Source organism: Myotis daubentonii, chromosome 13 (assembly GCF_963259705.1).
Source record: "Myotis daubentonii chromosome 13, mMyoDau2.1, whole genome shotgun sequence".
NCBI classification, from domain to species: Eukaryota; Metazoa; Chordata; class Mammalia; order Chiroptera; family Vespertilionidae; genus Myotis; species Myotis daubentonii.
The window spans coordinates 45932292-45949818 of record NC_081852.1 but is presented as its reverse complement, the minus strand read 5'-3'; the positions used below and the strand labels follow the sequence as shown (position 1 = coordinate 45949818).

The 17527-nt window shown below is 57.6% G+C and overlaps 2 protein-coding genes across 10 annotated transcripts; both read right to left on the bottom strand.

Moving 5' to 3' along the window:
- Window positions 1-161: 161 nt before the first annotated feature.
- Window positions 162-10347, bottom strand: LZTS2 (leucine zipper tumor suppressor 2). 8 transcript variants are annotated; one of them, XM_059661132.1, is made up of 5 exons: window positions 9767-10347; window positions 4052-4501; window positions 2774-3436; window positions 2024-2281; window positions 162-1483 (listed from the first exon to the last, which is right to left on the bottom strand). In XM_059661132.1, the coding sequence occupies exons 2-5, from the start codon at window positions 4457-4459 to the stop codon at window positions 800-802; spliced, it is 2013 nt and encodes a 670-aa protein (XP_059517115.1). In that variant the 5' UTR covers window positions 4460-4501; window positions 9767-10347; the 3' UTR covers window positions 162-799. The 8 variants fall into 8 exon arrangements, with proteins under 8 accessions (XP_059517115.1, XP_059517116.1, XP_059517110.1 ...); XM_059661133.1 differs by lacking the exon at window positions 9767-10347 and adding an exon at window positions 8877-8900; XM_059661127.1 differs by lacking the exon at window positions 9767-10347 and adding an exon at window positions 8245-8267.
- Window positions 10348-12389: 2042 nt separating this feature from the next.
- TWNK (twinkle mtDNA helicase) lies at window positions 12390-17497 on the bottom strand. 2 transcript variants are annotated; one of them, XM_059661123.1, is made up of 6 exons: window positions 15655-17497; window positions 15444-15476; window positions 15236-15323; window positions 14982-15089; window positions 14532-14673; window positions 12390-13610 (listed from the first exon to the last, which is right to left on the bottom strand). In XM_059661123.1, exons 1-6 carry the CDS (start codon window positions 16895-16897, stop codon window positions 13296-13298), a joined length of 1929 nt encoding a protein of 642 aa, XP_059517106.1. In that variant the 5' UTR covers window positions 16898-17497; the 3' UTR covers window positions 12390-13295. The 2 variants fall into 2 exon arrangements, with proteins under 2 accessions (XP_059517106.1, XP_059517105.1); XM_059661122.1 differs by having other exon boundaries at window positions 15236-15476; window positions 15655-17494.
- Window positions 17498-17527: the final 30 nt, after the last annotated feature.

Below are 17527 nucleotides of genomic sequence, written 5' to 3'. Positions count from 1 at the left end.
TGTGGTCCACGAGCTGTAGACTTTCTACTGGATTTGTCCTTTCCCCATCTCCCTTTCTCCCCCAAAGACCTCCATGAGGGGTAGGGGAATAGCCAGCAAATAAAAGAGGGGCTGGGGGAAGGTCAAACAAGTTCCCATAATCTTTATCCAACACACTCACCTTTTTTTTAAAAATCAAAAAAATTTTTAATTTTTTTCTTTGGGTTTGTACAAGAAATTTACAGTGTGAAAAATATACAAGTGAAAACGAGGCCATACACCAGGGTGTAGGGAGGGGCAACTTGGTCACAAACACAAATAAACAAGACATTTCTGAGTTCTTCCTTTGGTCTGACTATAGCCCCCTCACCACAGTTGAGAGGCTGCAGAGCTGGAAGCTGGGGACCAGACCCCAGTCCCAGCCCTGTCCCCCAACACGGGCGGGGTAGGGCAGGCACATCTGGAGCAGCTGGCGCTGTCTGGCTCTCTCTGGCTTTGGAGTGTGGAGACGAGGGAGCTCCTTCCTCTCCCCAGCCCCCTGGCTGGTTGAGCTGGTGAGCGTTTGGGGTGAATGGGGTTGGCAGAGTGGCACTGGCAACAGGTGGGGAGTGAAACAGGCGGAGTGAGCAGGAGCCTCTGGGTGATAGTGAACACAGGGACCGCCAAGGGGTCCGATCCAAGTCATAGGGCAGCCCTGGGGTCGTGGCAGAGGCCCAGAGGCCTGGATCCCAGGGGACGAGTGGCTCTGGGGCCCTCAGTGGACCTGAGGCAGCTGTTCCCTTTCAGCAGAGCTCCCTGCAGAGCTGGGCCCCCAAGGGCCCTAGATCTCAGTGGCAGTGATCTCCTCCAGGCAGATGCAGGGGGCTGGCTCCGCCAGGCCCAGGTCCGCGAGCTCCCGGGCCTCCAGCTCCAGGCTGAGCTGCTGCAGCTCCTGCTCCAGCTGCCGGTTCCGCCGGTACATCTGGATGTAGTTGTGCTGCAGCTGCTTCTGATAGCGGATCACCTGCTCCTTCTCTGCCTGCCAGGCCAGCCGTTCCCCCTCGAAGCTGTCCCTCTGCTCCTCGCCTCGCCGCCGCTCCTGCTGTAGTTCGGCCCGCAGCCGCTCCACCTGGGCCCGCAGGCTGCCCCCAACCCCGGCTGCCACACGCTGTGCCTTGGCCTCATCACTCTCTGCCAGGAGGAATGGGTCAGCAGTGGCAGGTGGCACAGGGGGTTCCCGGAGCCCAGCCGCCTCGGTGTCCAACTGCCCAGCTTTCTCCCGAAGCCGCTCAGCCTCCTGGCGGTGCCGCTGCAGCTCCTGGGAACAGGCCTCCAGCTCCAGCTCTCGTGCTCGGGCTGCCTCCTGGAGACCCCGCACCCAGCCCTCACTGACCCGCAGAGCTGCCCGTGCCTCCCGCAGGGCCACCCGCAGGGCCACCAGCTCACTGCCCTTCTGCACCAGCTCTGCCTGAGACTCCTTCAGTTGTTGCTTCAGCAGGGAGATCTCGCCCGACTTCTGGCACACCTGGTGGTGGGAGGCAGGCAGGAAGGATGGTGAGAAGGGTCCTCCCAGGGGGTCAGGCCCTGACAGCATGCTGGACATTCTGAAGAGGAGGTTTGATCCTTATACCCATTTTACAGATGAAGACACTGAGGCAAGCCTAGCGACAGGTTCAAGGTCATACAGTTGGTCAGCGGCTAAAGTGGATACAGACCCAGATTTTTTTCCTTCCAAGTATTTACAGGACCCGCCTCATAGGGCTGTTAATGAAGATTAGATGGTTAACTGTCTACGTAACATGCTTTGAATAGTGCCTGGTGCATAGCAAGCACTACATTCTTATTATTGGCTGGAAGGCACTAGACCAGGCTAATGAGGAGGCCAAACATGGAGACACAAGGAGGCCCCCTCCCAGAAAGGGAGGTCAGAAGGGGATCCTCATCTCACAGAGGTGAGGAAGGGGAGGCCCTCTAGGGGTGGCAGGCTGCTGGGGTGTTCCTGGGCCCCTCTTTCTACGGGTTGTTCTTGCAGGACCCTGCTCCTTTCCCTCCTGGTCTGACCCACCTCCCACTTGGTCTCCTCGAGCCGGGGCCCAAGCTCCCGCTGCTCTCGCTCGAAGGTAGCGCAGCGCCGCTCTAGCTGTTCCCGTTCCTGCAGCAGCTGTGCAAAGTCATCCTGCAGCTGCCGCTTCTCCTGCTGCAGCTGGAACACCTGCAGCTGCAGCAGCTGCTGAGCTCGCTGGGCCCGCTGCGCCTGGGCCGCCCCGTCCTCTCGCAGGGCCTCGCGCTCCCGCTGCCAGTGCCGCTGCCGATCCTCATACACCTGTGGGCGAGAAGGCACGCCTGGGTCCTGGCAGCTCCCCCAAACTTCGAGCCCTAGCTGCCCCCAATCACTGACTGCTCTGGTGGCCTACTGGGGCTTTAGGCGGCTAGATTACACTGAACAATGGTAATAATATGACCACAGTGACGAGTACTTTTATGGTAATAGAAACAGCAATAATAGCAAGCACTTAAGTAGCACTTCCTAAGTGCCGGGCATTATTCTAAACACTTACACCCTTTGCCTTACTCATAACTCAGAGAATAAAAATATCCTCATTCATAGATGAGGAAACTGAGGCTTAGTACTCATAGATAAATGGCAGTGCTGGGTTTGAATCCTCACCACTCTACAGTTCGGCCAGACAACTGGGTGGGAATGGGGTCACAACTGCCCACCACTTGCCCCCACCCTGAAACCAACGGAAATGCTCCCTGGATTCCCAGCACTCTGGACGTCCTGCCACGCCACCCCCATCATCACCACGGACACCTGGCACATGGTCACCTCACTCTCCTCCAGACTGTCCCGCAGCTGCTGCAGCTCTGCTTCACGGTCACGGAGCTTCCCTTCCAGGGCACAGTGCAGCAGGGCCTCGTCCGAAGGGGGCGGAGGGGGTGGGGGCGGTGGTGGGGAGCGCTCCCCACAGGAGCTGCTGTCAGGGGACGCCCGGGGACCGCTGCCCAAGAGGCCTCCAGCCACGCGGCCCCCCAGGGAGCCTGTGCTCTTGCTGGAGGAAGATCGGCCGCTGTCCGAGTGGGAGGGCCCAGTAGGGGCTCCTCGGGCTGGCCCTGGCAGTACGCCCCGCCCAGGGCCATGGGAGGGCAGGTGCCCGCCTGGGGAGTTGGTGGCCGGCTCGGCACCCCCAGTGCTGTAAGTGGGTAGGCTGGACAGTGAGTTTCGGCCGGAGTCGGACAGCGTCCCTGATGGGCAGCCGCTGGCCCAGCCACTCAGTGCCAAAGGTTTGTCAGCAGCTGAGGAGGAGGAGGAAGAGGAGGAGGAGGCAGCGCCCCCAAACAGCTGTGTTAGGCTGCCCTGGCTCCCCGACAGTCCGGTGGCCCGAGGACCCAGGAAGCTGGGGAGAGACGGCGCCCCTCGAGGTTTGGGCAGGACTGGCTTGAAGGCTGTTGGGCGGATCAGGATTTTCTCCATGTTCTGAAATGAGGTGCCATGAGACACTGGGGATGAGCTACTCAATCTTTCAAAGCCCTTGTCACACTTCCTGTCTTCCCATCTGGGGTCTCCCATCCCCATATATTAATAACTGCTACCACTGAGAGCCTCCCGCGTGTCAGCTTTATGTCAAGTAATTTAAAAGGTTCATCTCTAGTCATTACAGAAGCCACACGAGTAAAATATGATCACTATCCCCATATTACAGGTGAGAAAATGGAGGCTGAGCAGAGTTAAAGGTTTGCTCAAAGTCAAACACACTGCTGTTGAATAACAACAGCAATTTCAAATAGCTAACATTTATTGAGTCCATAGTACATGCCAGGCACTAGGCTAAGCACTTTACATATATTATTTCATTTTCACAACAAACTCATTACGGCTGACCTATCACCTCCATGTCACATATATGGAAACAGGCTCAGGACAGTTAAGTGACTTCCTTGAGGTAATACAGCCAGAATGAGGCAGAGCTGGGATTAGCACTCAGGTCTGGAGAATCTGGAGCCCACACTCTTACACAGACCTCCAAATTCCTCTAGCTTCTCCAGGGGGCTCCTGATTCCACCCAGGCCCTAAAGGAAGGCTGGTCCTCACCTTCTCCAGCTTCCCGGAGACAGGAATGAGCTTTGGTGGGGGGCCACGGAGGTGGGCATTGCGTGCCCGCTGCTCCCGGGCATCCTCGATGTCACTGCTGGGGGTGGCTGGTGACTCTGTCCGGAAGTCCTCGTTAATGTAGGTGAAGGTGGTGCCAGGAACGGTCTTCCTGGGGGGCACAGCTGGGCACAGCGGCTCCTGTGCATCATAGCCACCCCGCAGCAGCCCATCCTGCTGGCGGAAGAAGGTGGGCCCAGGGGGGGCGTGGTGGCGGGAAGGAGCTGGCCCCCCAGGGCAGGGCCGGCCTGAGATGAGGCTGCTCACACTGCCCATGGCTGGGGCTTGTGGGGTCGTGGTGGCCTCAGGAGCGGGCTCCAGTGGCACCGGCAGAGTCTGCACAATGGCCATGGCGGCAGAACCTCTGGCCTGGCCGTGGGCCTCCAGGGGAACCTGCAAGCAGGGCAGTGGTGTCAGAGTCCCTCCACCTTGAGCCCCCTCCCTATGAAAGGTTCCAAGTGCCTCTCCTGACCCCCGATCTCAGGTCGAACAGCCCCCTGATATCAATAATGTTAGCTACTGCCCCCGAAGTTCCCCCTCCGAGCACTGGCATGAACCTTGGTTCTCCCTGCACCCCAGACCACGGCCCAGGGCAGAGGACTGAGTCTACTGAGCAGGGATGCTGGGGGAGGGGAGGCCTAGTGGCTCTGCAGGGCCCAGCCCCAAACTGCACCCCCCACAGAGGCCAGGACTCAAGTTAGGAAGGCGGTTGGGCGGATCAAGTCCCCTGGGACAGGTGGCCTCATTAGAGGGCAGTTTGGGCAGAAGTAACCTCAGGGACCAAGTCAGCAACTCAGATGGTAATTAGGGAACAAAGAGCCAAGGCCAGGCAGTGCCCAGCCTCCCCCAGCTGGGCCTCAGTTTCTCCCAGACACAGAGGCGGCAAGGGTGAAGCTGGCCAAACAAGAAACTCAGAGCTCTTAGGGAGCCCACAGGTGCCCTCTGGGGTCTCCTGACTCCAGGCAGGTTCATGCCTGTTGCCATGACAACTTCTAGCCTCACCATACCCAATCAGCTGGGCCTACAGGAATCTACACAGGCCTGCTGCCAGCTTCTAGGAAACCTTCCAGCTTTAGGTGGTCCCCAGTGCGATCCCAAAGGGATGAGGGTAGAAGCCTGACCATCACCTCTGGCAGCTGCTTCAAGATCTCACTTCCCCGGAGCCCAGGGAAGACGGCTCCACCTCCCAGGCCCTCCTCCTTCCTGGAAGGGGACAGCGAGTCTCCACCCGGAACTCCCTCCATCCTGAGGCGAGGACGAAGACCAGGACTCAGGCATCTGCTGAAGTCATCATGCAGAGCAGGGGCCAAGAGGTGGCCAGAGAACTGCGTAGGAGCAGGAGCGTGTGCTTTTATTGGTGTGTGTGTGTGTGGGGGGGGGGGGGGGGTGCACAGCACGAAAACGAGCACTGTGTCTATGAAAAGGTGTGTGAGAGCGTCATGAATGAGTGTATGTGCATAGATATGGGCAGGTAGACACAGTCATATATACACGAGTATATGTGTGAATTCATATGGGTGTATTTTACAAGAGTAAGTATGTGTATAACAGGGGGGCCACTCTTAGAAAGTACGTGAAAGTTACAAATGCACACGTACTAAGTGAATTGGCGGCATATGCGTGTGACTACCTGAGAGAATATGTTTGGACAAATGTCCACTCATATAAACCTGAGTTTATATGTAAACTCACATTATTTTACACAAGTGTGTGCACAGGAAAGTGAATGTGTGTAAGTGTGTACAAAGGAGTGTGTGTGTGAACAGGAGCATGTGTGAGAGAGGGTGGGGGCCTGGGTGGCACACAGGCAGGGCCAACTGGGTGAGTGGGAGTTGATTTTTGTCCCTCACTGGAATGTGGGAGAGGAGAGAGATTATCTGACTCCTCTGCCGGATCTGCTCCCCATCTTTCTTGTGTTCCATTAAGTCCACCCCCACCTCCCTACTCACGTCAAAGACCCTGAGACCCTGGAAGACGTCCAGACTGAGGCAGGAGGAGCTGGGAGCTGGGGTGGGGGTGAGCACTGTCTACCACACAAGTGCCAGCCCTGAGCAAAGTGAATGGACTACCCCCTCCTCTGCCCTGTCCCAGGCGGCTCCAGAGCAGGAGACAACAGCGGGGAAGGGGCTTCTTAGGGGGCTGGCACCTCTGCCTGCATTTCCCCACTTCAGTGAGCACCGAGAAAGTGGAAAGAGGGGAGGAGACTCAGAGACAGGGACCCAAAAGACCAGAGACAAAGACTCAGAGGCCCCAGGGTGTCAGGTAGACAAGGAGTCAGACAGACTCAGTGAGGCCAGGGCCCCTGAACCCCACGGAGCCAGGGGCCCCTAAATCCAGAAGAGACATAAAGTTAGGCCCTGCGAACCAGACACCCACGGAGCCAGGGCTGGAGCCGGAGCCAGAGCCAGAGCCAGGCGTCTGGAAAGCCAGGCCCAGCCAGCCAGGCTCCCGCTCTTGGAGCCGCGGAGAGAAGGAGGGGCAAGGAGAGGCTCCATTTTGAGAAACGCGTCTCCGGCTGTGGAATGGGAACCCCCACTCTCCCCAGCACTCCTGGGGTGACCCCTCTGGCACAGCAGCCCACCTGAGTGGGCCGGGGGGAGCCGAGGGCAGCGTTCGGCCACGGCCCTAGGGAGGTCTAGCCAGGGTCTGAAGGCCCACGGATCCGCTCTGGGGTGGAGAGTTGGGGAAAGTCTCCCCGCACCGAATCCCCAGGAGCAGTCAAGTGGGAACGCGCCTGGGATCACGAGTTCCCATTCTGCAACAGGAAGCCGGGAGCCCCCATTCCACCCTCCAGAGCCCCCCCACCCCGCCTCCGCTTCCATAAAGTGGGGGCCGCTGTGGAATGCCCCCTTCCCACTGGCCCTCCGCCACGCAGAAGTTGGGGGCGCCCCCAGATCGCCTCCCCGCCCCGGCCCCCCTCACCTCCACCGCTCTGCTCCATGCTCAGCCCCGGGCCGCCCCCCGTGCTCCTCCGGCGAGCCGCCCGGCTTCAGCCCGCGCGCGGCCACTCGCAGCCGCCGGGCCCAACCCGCCCCGCCTCCGCGGCGCCCCCTGCGGGGCAACCCCCGCCCGACCGGAGTGGGCGGTGCGGCGCGGGGGAGGGGTCCCAGGGGCGTCCCCGCCCCCGGGGCGCGGCCACGCGCTAGCACCGCGCGTCACGCGTGTCCGGGCGCACGCGGGGGCTGCGAAGCCGAGCTCCCTCTCCCCCGGGCCGGGTGGCGGTGCATCTGAGGGCTCGATCGGCTTAAGACCCCGCGGCGGCGGCGGCTCACCCTCTACCTCAACCCCGACCGCGGGGCCAGCGGCAGCTGGTCATTGTTCAAGCACAAAGGGCCCGGAGCCGCGGCGGCCGCCCTGCCCCCTCAGCTCCTCCAGTCGAAGCGTCCCCCTCGCAACCCCTCCCCCCCAGACACACTCTCCGACCTCAGAGGCCAGAGGGGGAGGCTGAGGGTCCGCTGCCGCCCACTCTCTACAGCGGCCGGGGCCCCGCGCCCCAGCGCGAGCCGGGGACCGAGGCTCGGTGGGTGCCTGCCCCACCCCCAGCGGCCAGGAGGCGGCACACTTGGCTTTGCGGAGGCGGCGCCACCTGGTGGCAGGTTCGGAAAACACAGCCAGTAATCCCGCCCCTGGACCTCGGCGTGGCCCCTAGCCCACTCCACCGCACTGGACCCTCTCCAGCCTTCCCTCAGAGTCATCTGCTGGGTCCTAGCAGCTAGGAGAAAGGTCATTGCTCGCAGAGGTAGCCCCTGGCCCTTCAACAATCACTGGGGTAATCACGGGTCCAAACCCACACCGGCCTCACAACATTCCACGATCTTGTCGGGGTCACCGATAGTCTCAACCTCTGGCAAAGAACAAACACAACCTTCCCCACCTTCAGTTTCACACAGCCACAAATCAGAGCCCATTCATCTCCTGGTGCCATGTTCCGACTTTCCATAATCTTTCAGGCCGACTCACACAGACTCGGTCGGAGTCACACGGCTACTTGTGCACAGGCTTGCACAACTCGCAGTCCTTGCACCCAGTCACAATCTTAAACGCACTTCCTCTCCTAAGCATCTTTCACACACTGACGGTCTTATTCACAGTCGCAACTTCTTACACGCACACGTTTCTCATTCTTCCGCACATACTTTCCTGTAGGGGTCTCTGTGACCTAGGCAGGTCAGCTGATGCCAGCATCCCTGGGCAAGGACAGCCTCCTGCCCCCAAACCCCCACCCACCACCACCACCACCAGGGCCAGGCCTGCCAGAGCTCCTCTGCCCCAGGAAGGAGCATCTTGCCCCCACCCTCCCCTTCCAGGCCACAGACCTGGCCGACGCTCAGCTCTATTTTTAGCTCTATGGAAAGGGTTGTTTTTCTTTCTTTTTCCCTGGAAAGGGAAACATAGCCCAGCCACCCTCGGGCTCACCCCAGATCCTCAGCCTCACAAGAACAGACGGGGGCCCCTCTCTCCAGTGGAGACCCCCTCCTCTGGTCTTGCCCAGATCCCAGCCTCCTGGGGCACCCGGAGCCGCCTCCCCTTTCTGGCAGCAGGCCCAGAAGTTCCAGCCGCAGCTGGGCTCAGCGTGTGCGTAGGGGTGGGGGTGGGGCAAGGAGGGAGGCTGGTGGCCTCTGCCCCCTCCCTCGTGTTCGCGGAGGACTCGTCCTCCCCCTACCTGAGGGGCATAGGCCCACTCCAGTACTGAGGGGAGGATTATGCTCCCGCATTCTTTGGGGGTGGGGGACTCCCACTCTTGCGTGCGTGGGTTTTCTGCTCCTACCTTGGGGGGAGGAGCTCCCAGTTCTGCAAGGAGGGGTCTTAGTAGGAAGGGAACCGACGGGTGTTCAGCCAGCTGCTACCCAGGCTGGAGGTATGGGACGGGGAAAGGGGGGCTGGTTGCTGTCCTTTGCCGTCAAGAATAGTGCCCCCCCCCCCATACCTTCAGGGATGAGTGCACCATGAATGTGTTCGCGAGAAGGAGGGCAGGAGCCCAGGTAACCCCACCCCAGTCCGTCTCCCGTTCTCCTGCGCTACCCCGACTCCAGGGGGCGTTGTGCTCCCGTTTCTGGAGGAGGGTTTATCACCTCTCTAGGCGGAGAATGGAATAAAGTCCCCGCAAGGGACCCGGAAAACTCGCCCTGGACTGGGGAGGGCCGTCCTCGCCCTGTTGCGGGGGTGGGGGGAAGCACAGCCCACTTGTCCGTAACGTGATCACGTGCTCGGTGCCTGTTTACGTCTTAGCCTTCACCTGCAGGCCCCGGGGCAGTAGGAGCTGTGTGAGGTGTCCCACCTGGCCCACCCCGTTCCGTGACCGGTCGGCCCTTTTCGCCCACCCCCGTCAATTGTCAATTACGCGACAGCAGAGGTCCCTGTCCGCTGAGGTCCGCGCGGGCCCGCGACGCTGCTCCAAGGACTGCAAGAGCAACCCACGGGGCGCGTCCTTTCCTGAGTGCACGTGTGTTCGTGTGTCCCAAGTGCATGCATGGGTCTGAGTGCACGCGTGCGTGGGTTTCCGTGTCGGTTTCCTGTTCAGACACTTCGCCTGCGCCCTGGCGTGGGGAACCCCCCTCCTCATCCCAACCCCCAGCTTCGCCAGACGGGAAAGTTTCCTTTGGTGCCGGGATGTGTGGGAGGCGCGAGTTCCTACGCCCCTGCGGCCCCACCACTCACCCGATGCCACCTGCGTCGCCGCTCCAGCTCCTGCCCGGCTCCTGCTCCGGCTCCAGCGCGGGCACCTTCTCGCCGCAGATCCGCCGGCTCTCAAGCCCGCTCCGGGCTCCGGGCGCCCTCCAGGTCCGGCCTGGTGGAGCGGGGCGGGGCCGCTGAGGCCGCGCCCCCGACCCAAGGAAGGGAGTGGTCTGCCCCGCACCCCCTCAACAGCCGACCCAGAACCCAGCCCCGCAGTAGCTCGGAGGTGGCCCGAGGCTGCCCTCTGGCTTCACAACTTACTGGATTGATTTGGCTTTAGACCTGGGGACGGGGCGAGTAGCACGTGATTGAGAGCTAAGCTACCTACTTGGCCGTCCTAACCAAGCTGGCTATAGGGCTTTCCTGCCGCCAATCCCTGCTCTGTCAGACCTGGTCCGCTCTCGGCCCACTCCCCAGACACGGGAAAATCCCTGGGAAGCAGACAAAGAAGGCTCGGGTTACACCAAGGCAGACCCGCCTCTCCTCCCCCTCACAGCTTGGGTTGGGGTTGCCTAAGCAGAACCAGCACCTAGCTCGCCCTTGGAGTAGGTGTCTGCCCAGGTGAGCAAGCTGCCAGTTCTGGTTCCTTACAGAGCATAGCCTGGCTTCCCTTAAACTCATAAAGTTCCACCCACGGGCACAAACAGGAAATTGGCCTGTATTTCAGGGAGGCACCTAGAGCTCCCTCCCTCTGTGGCACCTAAGGCAGCCTGAGGTGTCTACGGCTATCTGGGCCATATTTATAGCCTTAGTACTTGGACAGCAAGAATCCAGGGCGTTCAGTCCTTCCTCAAACCCATCCACAGTAAAGAAGCTGCTAGAGGACCAAAACAGCCCCCTCACAGCCAAGTCTGACACTGAAGCTGAAGAAGGGGTGCAGGTCCCCTGGGCCCTGCTTGTCCAGGCCCTTCCTGAGCTCTCAGGGAGACGCTTAACATCCATGTGGACATAGGCAGGGCACTTTGCCTCAGTCCACTTTGGCTGGGTACAGGGACAGTGGCTCCCAGGGATCCCTCCCACTGCGTTCGAGGCTCCAAACACGCCTGAACACATGGTGGGCTCACCTTGATGTGAGGAGCTTGACAGTTGTGAAATGCAATGGGTTTGTATAAGGTGTGGGGTTCCGGGAGCATTAGCTCCCCCTCCCCCGCCCCCATCATTCTGGTTTGTGCTATGTGGGGGTGTCTGCTAGGAGGGTGGGACAAGACAAACAGACAAGCCCTCTATCCCCAATTCACAGAGATCTCACAAAGGTCCCTTAATGGAAACCCCTAATTTCCTGAGAACACGTCAGGCATTCTAGGGAGACCAGAATGTGGAACCCACGTCCTTATAGGTAGGACTGACCTGGTGGCGTACATCTGGAAGGCATGGCTGACACTCAGTGTTAGAGACCTTGGATGAGGCCTAGACCAGCCAGCGGCTGGGAATGATTACCGCAGGATTAGGAGGCCTGGCTCCAGCCAGTCTGGGAGAGACCCCCAAGAAGGGAGGCCCTGGAGGAGCTCTCTCCTCCCTTCCCCCCGGTTCTTCCCCCACAGAAAACAGCTTTGCTCTGTGTTTCAGGAGACAATTGTAGCCATAGTTCTCACACATAAAAGACCAGAGATCCCAGACCCTTCTACAGGGTTCCAGAAGCCCTTCTTGGGTTGACAGGGAGACCTTGGTAAGGCAGCACTGCTTCAGAGAGGGAACCAATCTCCCAATCTTACAAAAGGATTCTTTCTCCCCAGGCCCCTCAGAACATCTTGCATTCTCACCACACTTGCTGGCAAATCTAAAGGGAAACTGTAACTTTAGGATATCAGAGGAAATGAGATGCAGGTGTCATCATTTAGGACTATTTCTGACAGGGTCTCTCATATTTTCCCATCTCCTTGTTAAAAATGAGGAGTCCTATACCTCTCCTCGAACTTCTAGAATTAGACATGTCCGTGTGTGTGGACTGGGGTGAGAGAGGGCCAAGTTTCTGCTTTTTCAAACAAGAGCCCTATGTATTCCAACACACACACTAACATAAGAGAAACACTAAGAAGATACAGGAGGCCCTAACCAGTTTGGCTCAGTGGACAGCGCATCGGCCTGCTGACTTAAGGTCCCAGGTTCGATTCCGGCCGAGGGCATGTACCTTGGTTGTGGGCACATCCCCAGGAGGCAGCTGATCGATGTTTCTAACTCTCTATCCCTCTCCCTTCCTCTCTGTAAAAAAATCAATAAAATATATTAAAAAAAGGAAGGTACAGGAGGGTGAAAATGGACGGGGGGCCAGGTAAGAATACGTTGATCCTGAGTCCACATTGAGAGCTCAGTGAGTGGCTCATATCACAGAGAGACAGCAGGTCAGGCAGAGCCTAGGCATGTGGTCTGGTGAGAGGGGTCATATGAAGATCCTCAGGGAAAACAGGGATAAAGAGGCACCATCCTGTCTTCCCGAGGCCAAGAAGAGGTGTGAAGGAGTGCGTGTGTGAAGGCCCTTTAATGCTTTTGCTTCCTTGGGAGCACACAGCTCAGACAGGAGGGGACCCATCCACTCCCAATTCAAAGTGAGAAAATCCACTTTGGGGAGACACCTAGTGGACAAATAAGCAGCAGCACAGAAACAAAGGCAATGAGAAAAAACATTTTTTTTTTTTTCAATAAAACTGGGAAAGGCTCTACAAAAAGTTATGCCTGCATCCACTCAAGTGGTCAGAGGCGGCATTCCATACAATCAGTGTCCAGGTGGCAGGCACTCTGTGCTCACAGCTTCCTTCCATGGCTCTCTGGCCAAGCTTCCACCTTCATCACAGGGCCCTGATGTTACAGAGCCAAGGACCTAGGACCCAATGATAGTGCCACCGCACAGCAGGCTCCAGAGTGGGGAGCGGAGGAGCTTGGTACCCACCATGTCACCCTGTGGCTCTGAAAGCCTAGGCTGGAATTTTGGCAAGAAGTCTCCTCTTCTCCAGGTTCAGGGGGCCTGACTTCACTGCTTCGAACTCAACTTGCTCATTCCCACCTCAGGGCCTATTTCCTTTTCCTTCTACCTGGATCCCTCTTTCTCCAGATGTCCACATGGCTCAATACTAGTTCCTCAGGCCCCAGCTCAAAGGTTTTCTGTTCAGAGACACCTTTTCAGACCTTAATCTAAACTAGCCTGTAAGCACTATCGCATTACTATTTTTTTTTTCAGTTCGAAGTTTTCACGACCTGAAATTATGTTTTGTGTTTATTTGTCCATTAACTTATCTTGTACTCTCACCAGACTGCATTTTCAATGGAAGCAGGGACTTCATCTGTCTTGTCAGTGCTGTATTCCCAGATCTAGAACAAAGCCTGGCACACGGTAGTTTCTCAAATATCTGCTAAACTGAATTCTCACTAGGGGACCCTGCCCTAGGCTAGGTCACACTGAGAAGGGCCCATCGCTTAGGACCACAGGACAGAGGCAGTCCTAGCAGAGGGCCAAGGAAGAGCCTATGCCCCAACCTGTCCTGTCAGGCTCGTTCCAGTGTCCTACTCTGTATCTCCTTCACCTTGAAAGTTGGGAGGGGTCTGGCTGGTTGGGGGCCTCACCCGAGAAAGTCTCAGAGTTCCGGGGCACAGCCCCCTTTTTACCAGAAGTGGACTTTTTGGCCACTAGGCCATTGTCATCCTTGATCTTCTTGAGCCGGGCCTTGCTCTTTGGTGGTATGGAGAAGGTGAGAGAACTCTTGTTGAACTCAAGTGGGAAGACACCTACATCTCCATCAAAACGGTTCTTGGACACCTGCAGGTATCGTTTTCCTGGCCCAGTTACCAGCTTCCTGTCCTGCAGGATCAGAACATTGTCCGCTTCCTGGCTTGCCTGAGGGACAGGGAGCAGAGGATGAAGGAGCAGTGAGAAGACATATGAGAGAAGCAGAAAGGAAGGTCGAGCGTATAGGGAGAAGTGGCAAGAATGGGGAAAGGAAAAAGTACTTTCCCTTTTCATCAAAGCTTTCTGAACTATTGACCATGATGCTGGGGCCACTTGAGTTTTTCAGTTCCTTAGCAATCTTGCTACCATCCCCAGATTTTGTGCTGCTGTTCCCTCTGCTTGTAACACTTCTCCTATACAGCCCATCAGCCCACTCAACCCCAGTTTCTTCTCATTGAGGTCTCAGAGTAAATGTCTCACTTTATCAGAGAGACCATTCTTAATCCCCATAAATAAAGAAGGCACCACCATCTTTCTACTTCAGTGTTATTCTCTTCCCCAGCTCCATGTTTGTTTCATCGTAGCACATGGTCTGTGCTCCTCACCCTGTGTTCCCTGTGCCCAGCCCAGGCCTGGCATGTAATAGGGGTTCAGTGTACCTCGGAAGCTCCGGGATTGGGCTGGTCCTGCTGCCCAGAAGGCCCTCCCATTTAGTTATTAAACACCCACTATTGGCCAAAAGTCAACCCAACCTTTACTGACACCTCCTCTAGGAAGTCTCCCCAGATACCCCAGGATGACTCAGATGTCTTTTCTCTTTGTTCCCCAAATACCTGTGCTACCTATCATAGCTTTTATCACACTGAGTTGTAATCACTGTCTCACTGTTTTCCCCACTAGATGATGTGAGCTCCTGGAGGGGAAGGAGAGGAAAGGACCTACAATTATTCGCCTTTATATTCCTCATGTCATGGCCCCAGCTGCCTCTTCCAGATGAAACCAAGATGATTTAAGGCTAACTAAGGACTATGCCTGGTCACACCTGCCCCTCTACTTTCCAAAGCTTGGGCTCCTCTAAAGGTCACTTACTTTGGCTGAACCAAAAATGGATGCTGTCTGCAGTTCCTTATCATCATCCTCCTTCCGGGGATGAATGACCAGTGTCACATGGCAGTTACTGTCTGTCGCAAACTTCCGAAAAGCCCCAACAATGTAGTCTTGAGCTGCAATCCTACACCCACCCCAACAAAGCAAAGAGGTTATCAGATATCGACAGGACAAGAATATACACATACTCTTGATTCATTCACGTCTCCACAAAGCACCACAACCCCACTCTATACTCTTTACCCAAGGACTCACACTTAGGTCCCTGTCCATACTTCCTGCTGCTACACCCCACGCCTCATAAAGACATGGAGTGGGGTATGTCTGGACACGTGTCAGAAAACAAGAGAGTACAGTGTGAGTGCCTAGGGGCCAGCTGCCTGAGAAGACATGTGTGTTCAAGGGGGTTCCAGATAGACAAAAGGATGTCACCTGTCCGTGGACAGCTGCTCGTGACCCATCATGAACTGCAGATTGTCGATGACTACATGACAAATGTCATAGACATAGACCGCATGCTGCATTGTGTCTATTACAGTCCTGGGAAGAAGAAGAGGCAATGAATTCAAGAGTCAATTACAAGTAGTCTCCCATCCAACCCAGGCAGAAAGCCAGCATTCTGAAAACCCCAGGGTCTGTTCTCCTGCCCTCCCATTCTTTAAAAACCCCAGGCCTGCAAATCTTACCTGATGTTCTGTTGCCCATGGAAAGTCATAAAATAGAGGGGTAGGTCCTCGAAGCGGTCGGCCCACTCATCGTATTTGTCCAGTTGCTCTTCCAGCCGCCCCAAAGCAAACTGTGTTAGCATGATCCGAGCTAATCTCACGTTGCTGATCTCAAAGCTACCCCATAGCGTGTTCACCCCCTGGGTACATAAATCTAGGGCATACTCACTGATGAATGTCGTCTTTCCACTGCCTGTTGGCCCTGCAGGGGGGTTGAACACAGACCTGGGTGAGGGAGGGAAGTCCTACCCTTGAAACCAAGACATGGAGCAGGGCCTCAAAGTTGGGAGGAAAAGCCCCCTCAACATTTACAGTAGTCCACACCCACATGTCACCTGGTCCTCTGCTACCACCCAAGCAGTGATTTCCCAAAGGGTAACCTGTAAAGACTGTCAGCTCGCCCTTCCGATGTCCCTTCAAGAGACGATTGAGGTCTGGGAAGCGGCTCCAGCGAACGCCAGCTACCTGCTCCACATTTGACAGTTCTCCTAGCACCTCCTCCCGAAGTTGCCGGAAAGACACAATAGACTTGTGCCAAGCGGGCAGGGCAGAGCGCAGAATTCGAGGAAGATTTAAGCCTCGGTTTAGGGCCTCCAGGGGGCGGGGATGCTGATCCCCAGGCCGCACCAAGGAGCATCGCTTGGGGTTCAGTTTGCGGGCAAACAACTTGGCAGCTTCCCAGGACCGAAGGTCATCCCCAAGCCAGAGCACGATACGTCGGAACTGTTCGAGGTAAGGAAGCAAGGCAGGGGGCAAGCAGGTTGTTCCTCGGGGAAGGGCAAGAGTGGGCAGCCCTGTGGATTGGTTTAAGGCCAGGCAGTCCAGCTCACGACTCGTCAGTACCACCTCAACATCTCGACGACCGATCAGCGGTAATCCAAACAGATTGTGGTAGGCTCCAGGCCGAGGAATGGTGGTCTCCACGTAGTGCACTCCATCCCCTTGGCCTTCAGCCCCTAGGAGCTTTAGGCCTCGTAACCCCAAACCTCCAGGGGAGAACCAAGGGAAGACAAGGCTCCGAGCAGGCCGCAGATACCGCACACTGAAAAGCTTGAGTGTGTCGTCTGACACCTTGGTAAGGCCAAACATCACACGAGCCAGCTGCGCCTCCTCCTGCTCAGGCAGCTCCCAGAGAGGTACCGCTCGGTCCCAGATCCTCCGGACCTCCTCGCTGTCCTCAGCTCCTGGGGCTTCACTCAGCAGGATTCCCTCTCTATCTCCATCCCCACGCCCTTCCACGCTGGCCTGGAAGTCTTCCCAGCTGCCCTCTGCTAGGCTGGTCATGCAGAGAAAGCGGCCTGTGGTCTTGTTAATGTAGAGGCTGAAGGAAGTGGCAGCACCAGTCTGGTCCTTGAGCTGCGAGGCTCCCAGAAAGGGGCTGGGTGCCCGCAGGCAGCTGTGGCCATCCTGGAAGGGGATCCCGTGTGCCCGCAAATATTGGCGGATTTCCGTTGCAGTTACAGGCAACACTGGCACCTCCAGGGCTGGGAGAGCCTCCTTCCTGTACCGTCTTCGAGGAGGGCCTGGGACCAAGCTTCGAGGCAGGCCCCTCCAGCCCATCCACTTCCCGCGCAGGGACAGCAGGATACGGAGGGGGTACACACATCGGAGAAGGACCCACATTCCTAGTCAAATGGCGGAAGCCCCTGCTTCCGATGCCTTAGGTGCCTGGTGCAGGTACCTTCCGTAATCAGACCCTACGGATGCTCCACACGGCACCCTAGGTGGCTTCTCCCTTTCTTCAAACTTCTCCCTCATACACACCTGTCTGAATCCTCTTCGGCCCTTCTACATTGCTACTTGTACCCCAGGCCGTCTGCACGATCCTTTCACGCCTCGGTCCCTGTCTGGCCCCTTCACAGCTTCTCCCATCGCAGCCCTTCACCGATGACGGCTTCTCCAGATTCTCTCCACCGCTACTGCCCTCTGCGGCGTCCTCATCCCTGCAGCCCTCGGCGTCCTCTCCGCCGCCCCTCTGCTCTAGCTCCCCAAGCAGGGGCTCTCTCCGCGGCTCCTGCCCCCAAAGGGCACGACACGACTAGGGCGCCACCGTGCGGCCCCCGCCCCTCTCCGCGCCCCTTCTCCACCCGCGCGCGTGTCTTCCCTCCGGGTCACCCGCGGGGTCTCCGCCGCTCCGAGCCGGGCCCCGTGTCACCACTCGCGGCTCATGACTTTCGCTCGCAATGTGGGTCACTCACTCGCACGCGCCACACGCCAGGACCTCGGAATCAAAACTCCCCGGGGCGCGTGCCC

Excerpts from the sequence above, each read along its gene's own strand:
- TWNK (XM_059661122.1), bottom strand. The coding sequence starts at position 16,897 with ATGTGGGTCCTTCTCCGATGTGTGTACCCCCTCCGTATCCTGCTGTCC. Across the intron at positions 15,090-15,235 it reads CATGGGCAACAGAACATCAG|GACTGTAATAGACACAATGC; the intron begins GTAAGATTTGCA and ends TCTTCTTCCCAG. Across the intron at positions 13,611-14,531 it reads CCATTTTTGGTTCAGCCAAA|GCAAGCCAGGAAGCGGACAA; the intron begins GTAAGTGACCTT and ends CCTGTCCCTCAG.
- LZTS2 (XM_059661130.1), bottom strand. The coding sequence starts at position 8,048 with ATGGAAAGTCGGAACATGGCACCAGGAGATGAATGGGCTCTGATTTGT. Across the intron at positions 4,502-7,982 it reads GTGGCTGTGTGAAACTGAAG|GTTCCCCTGGAGGCCCACGG; the intron begins GTGGGGAAGGTT and ends CCCTGCTTGCAG. Across the intron at positions 3,437-4,051 it reads TCTCCGGGAAGCTGGAGAAG|AACATGGAGAAAATCCTGAT; the intron begins GTGAGGACCAGC and ends ACCTCATTTCAG.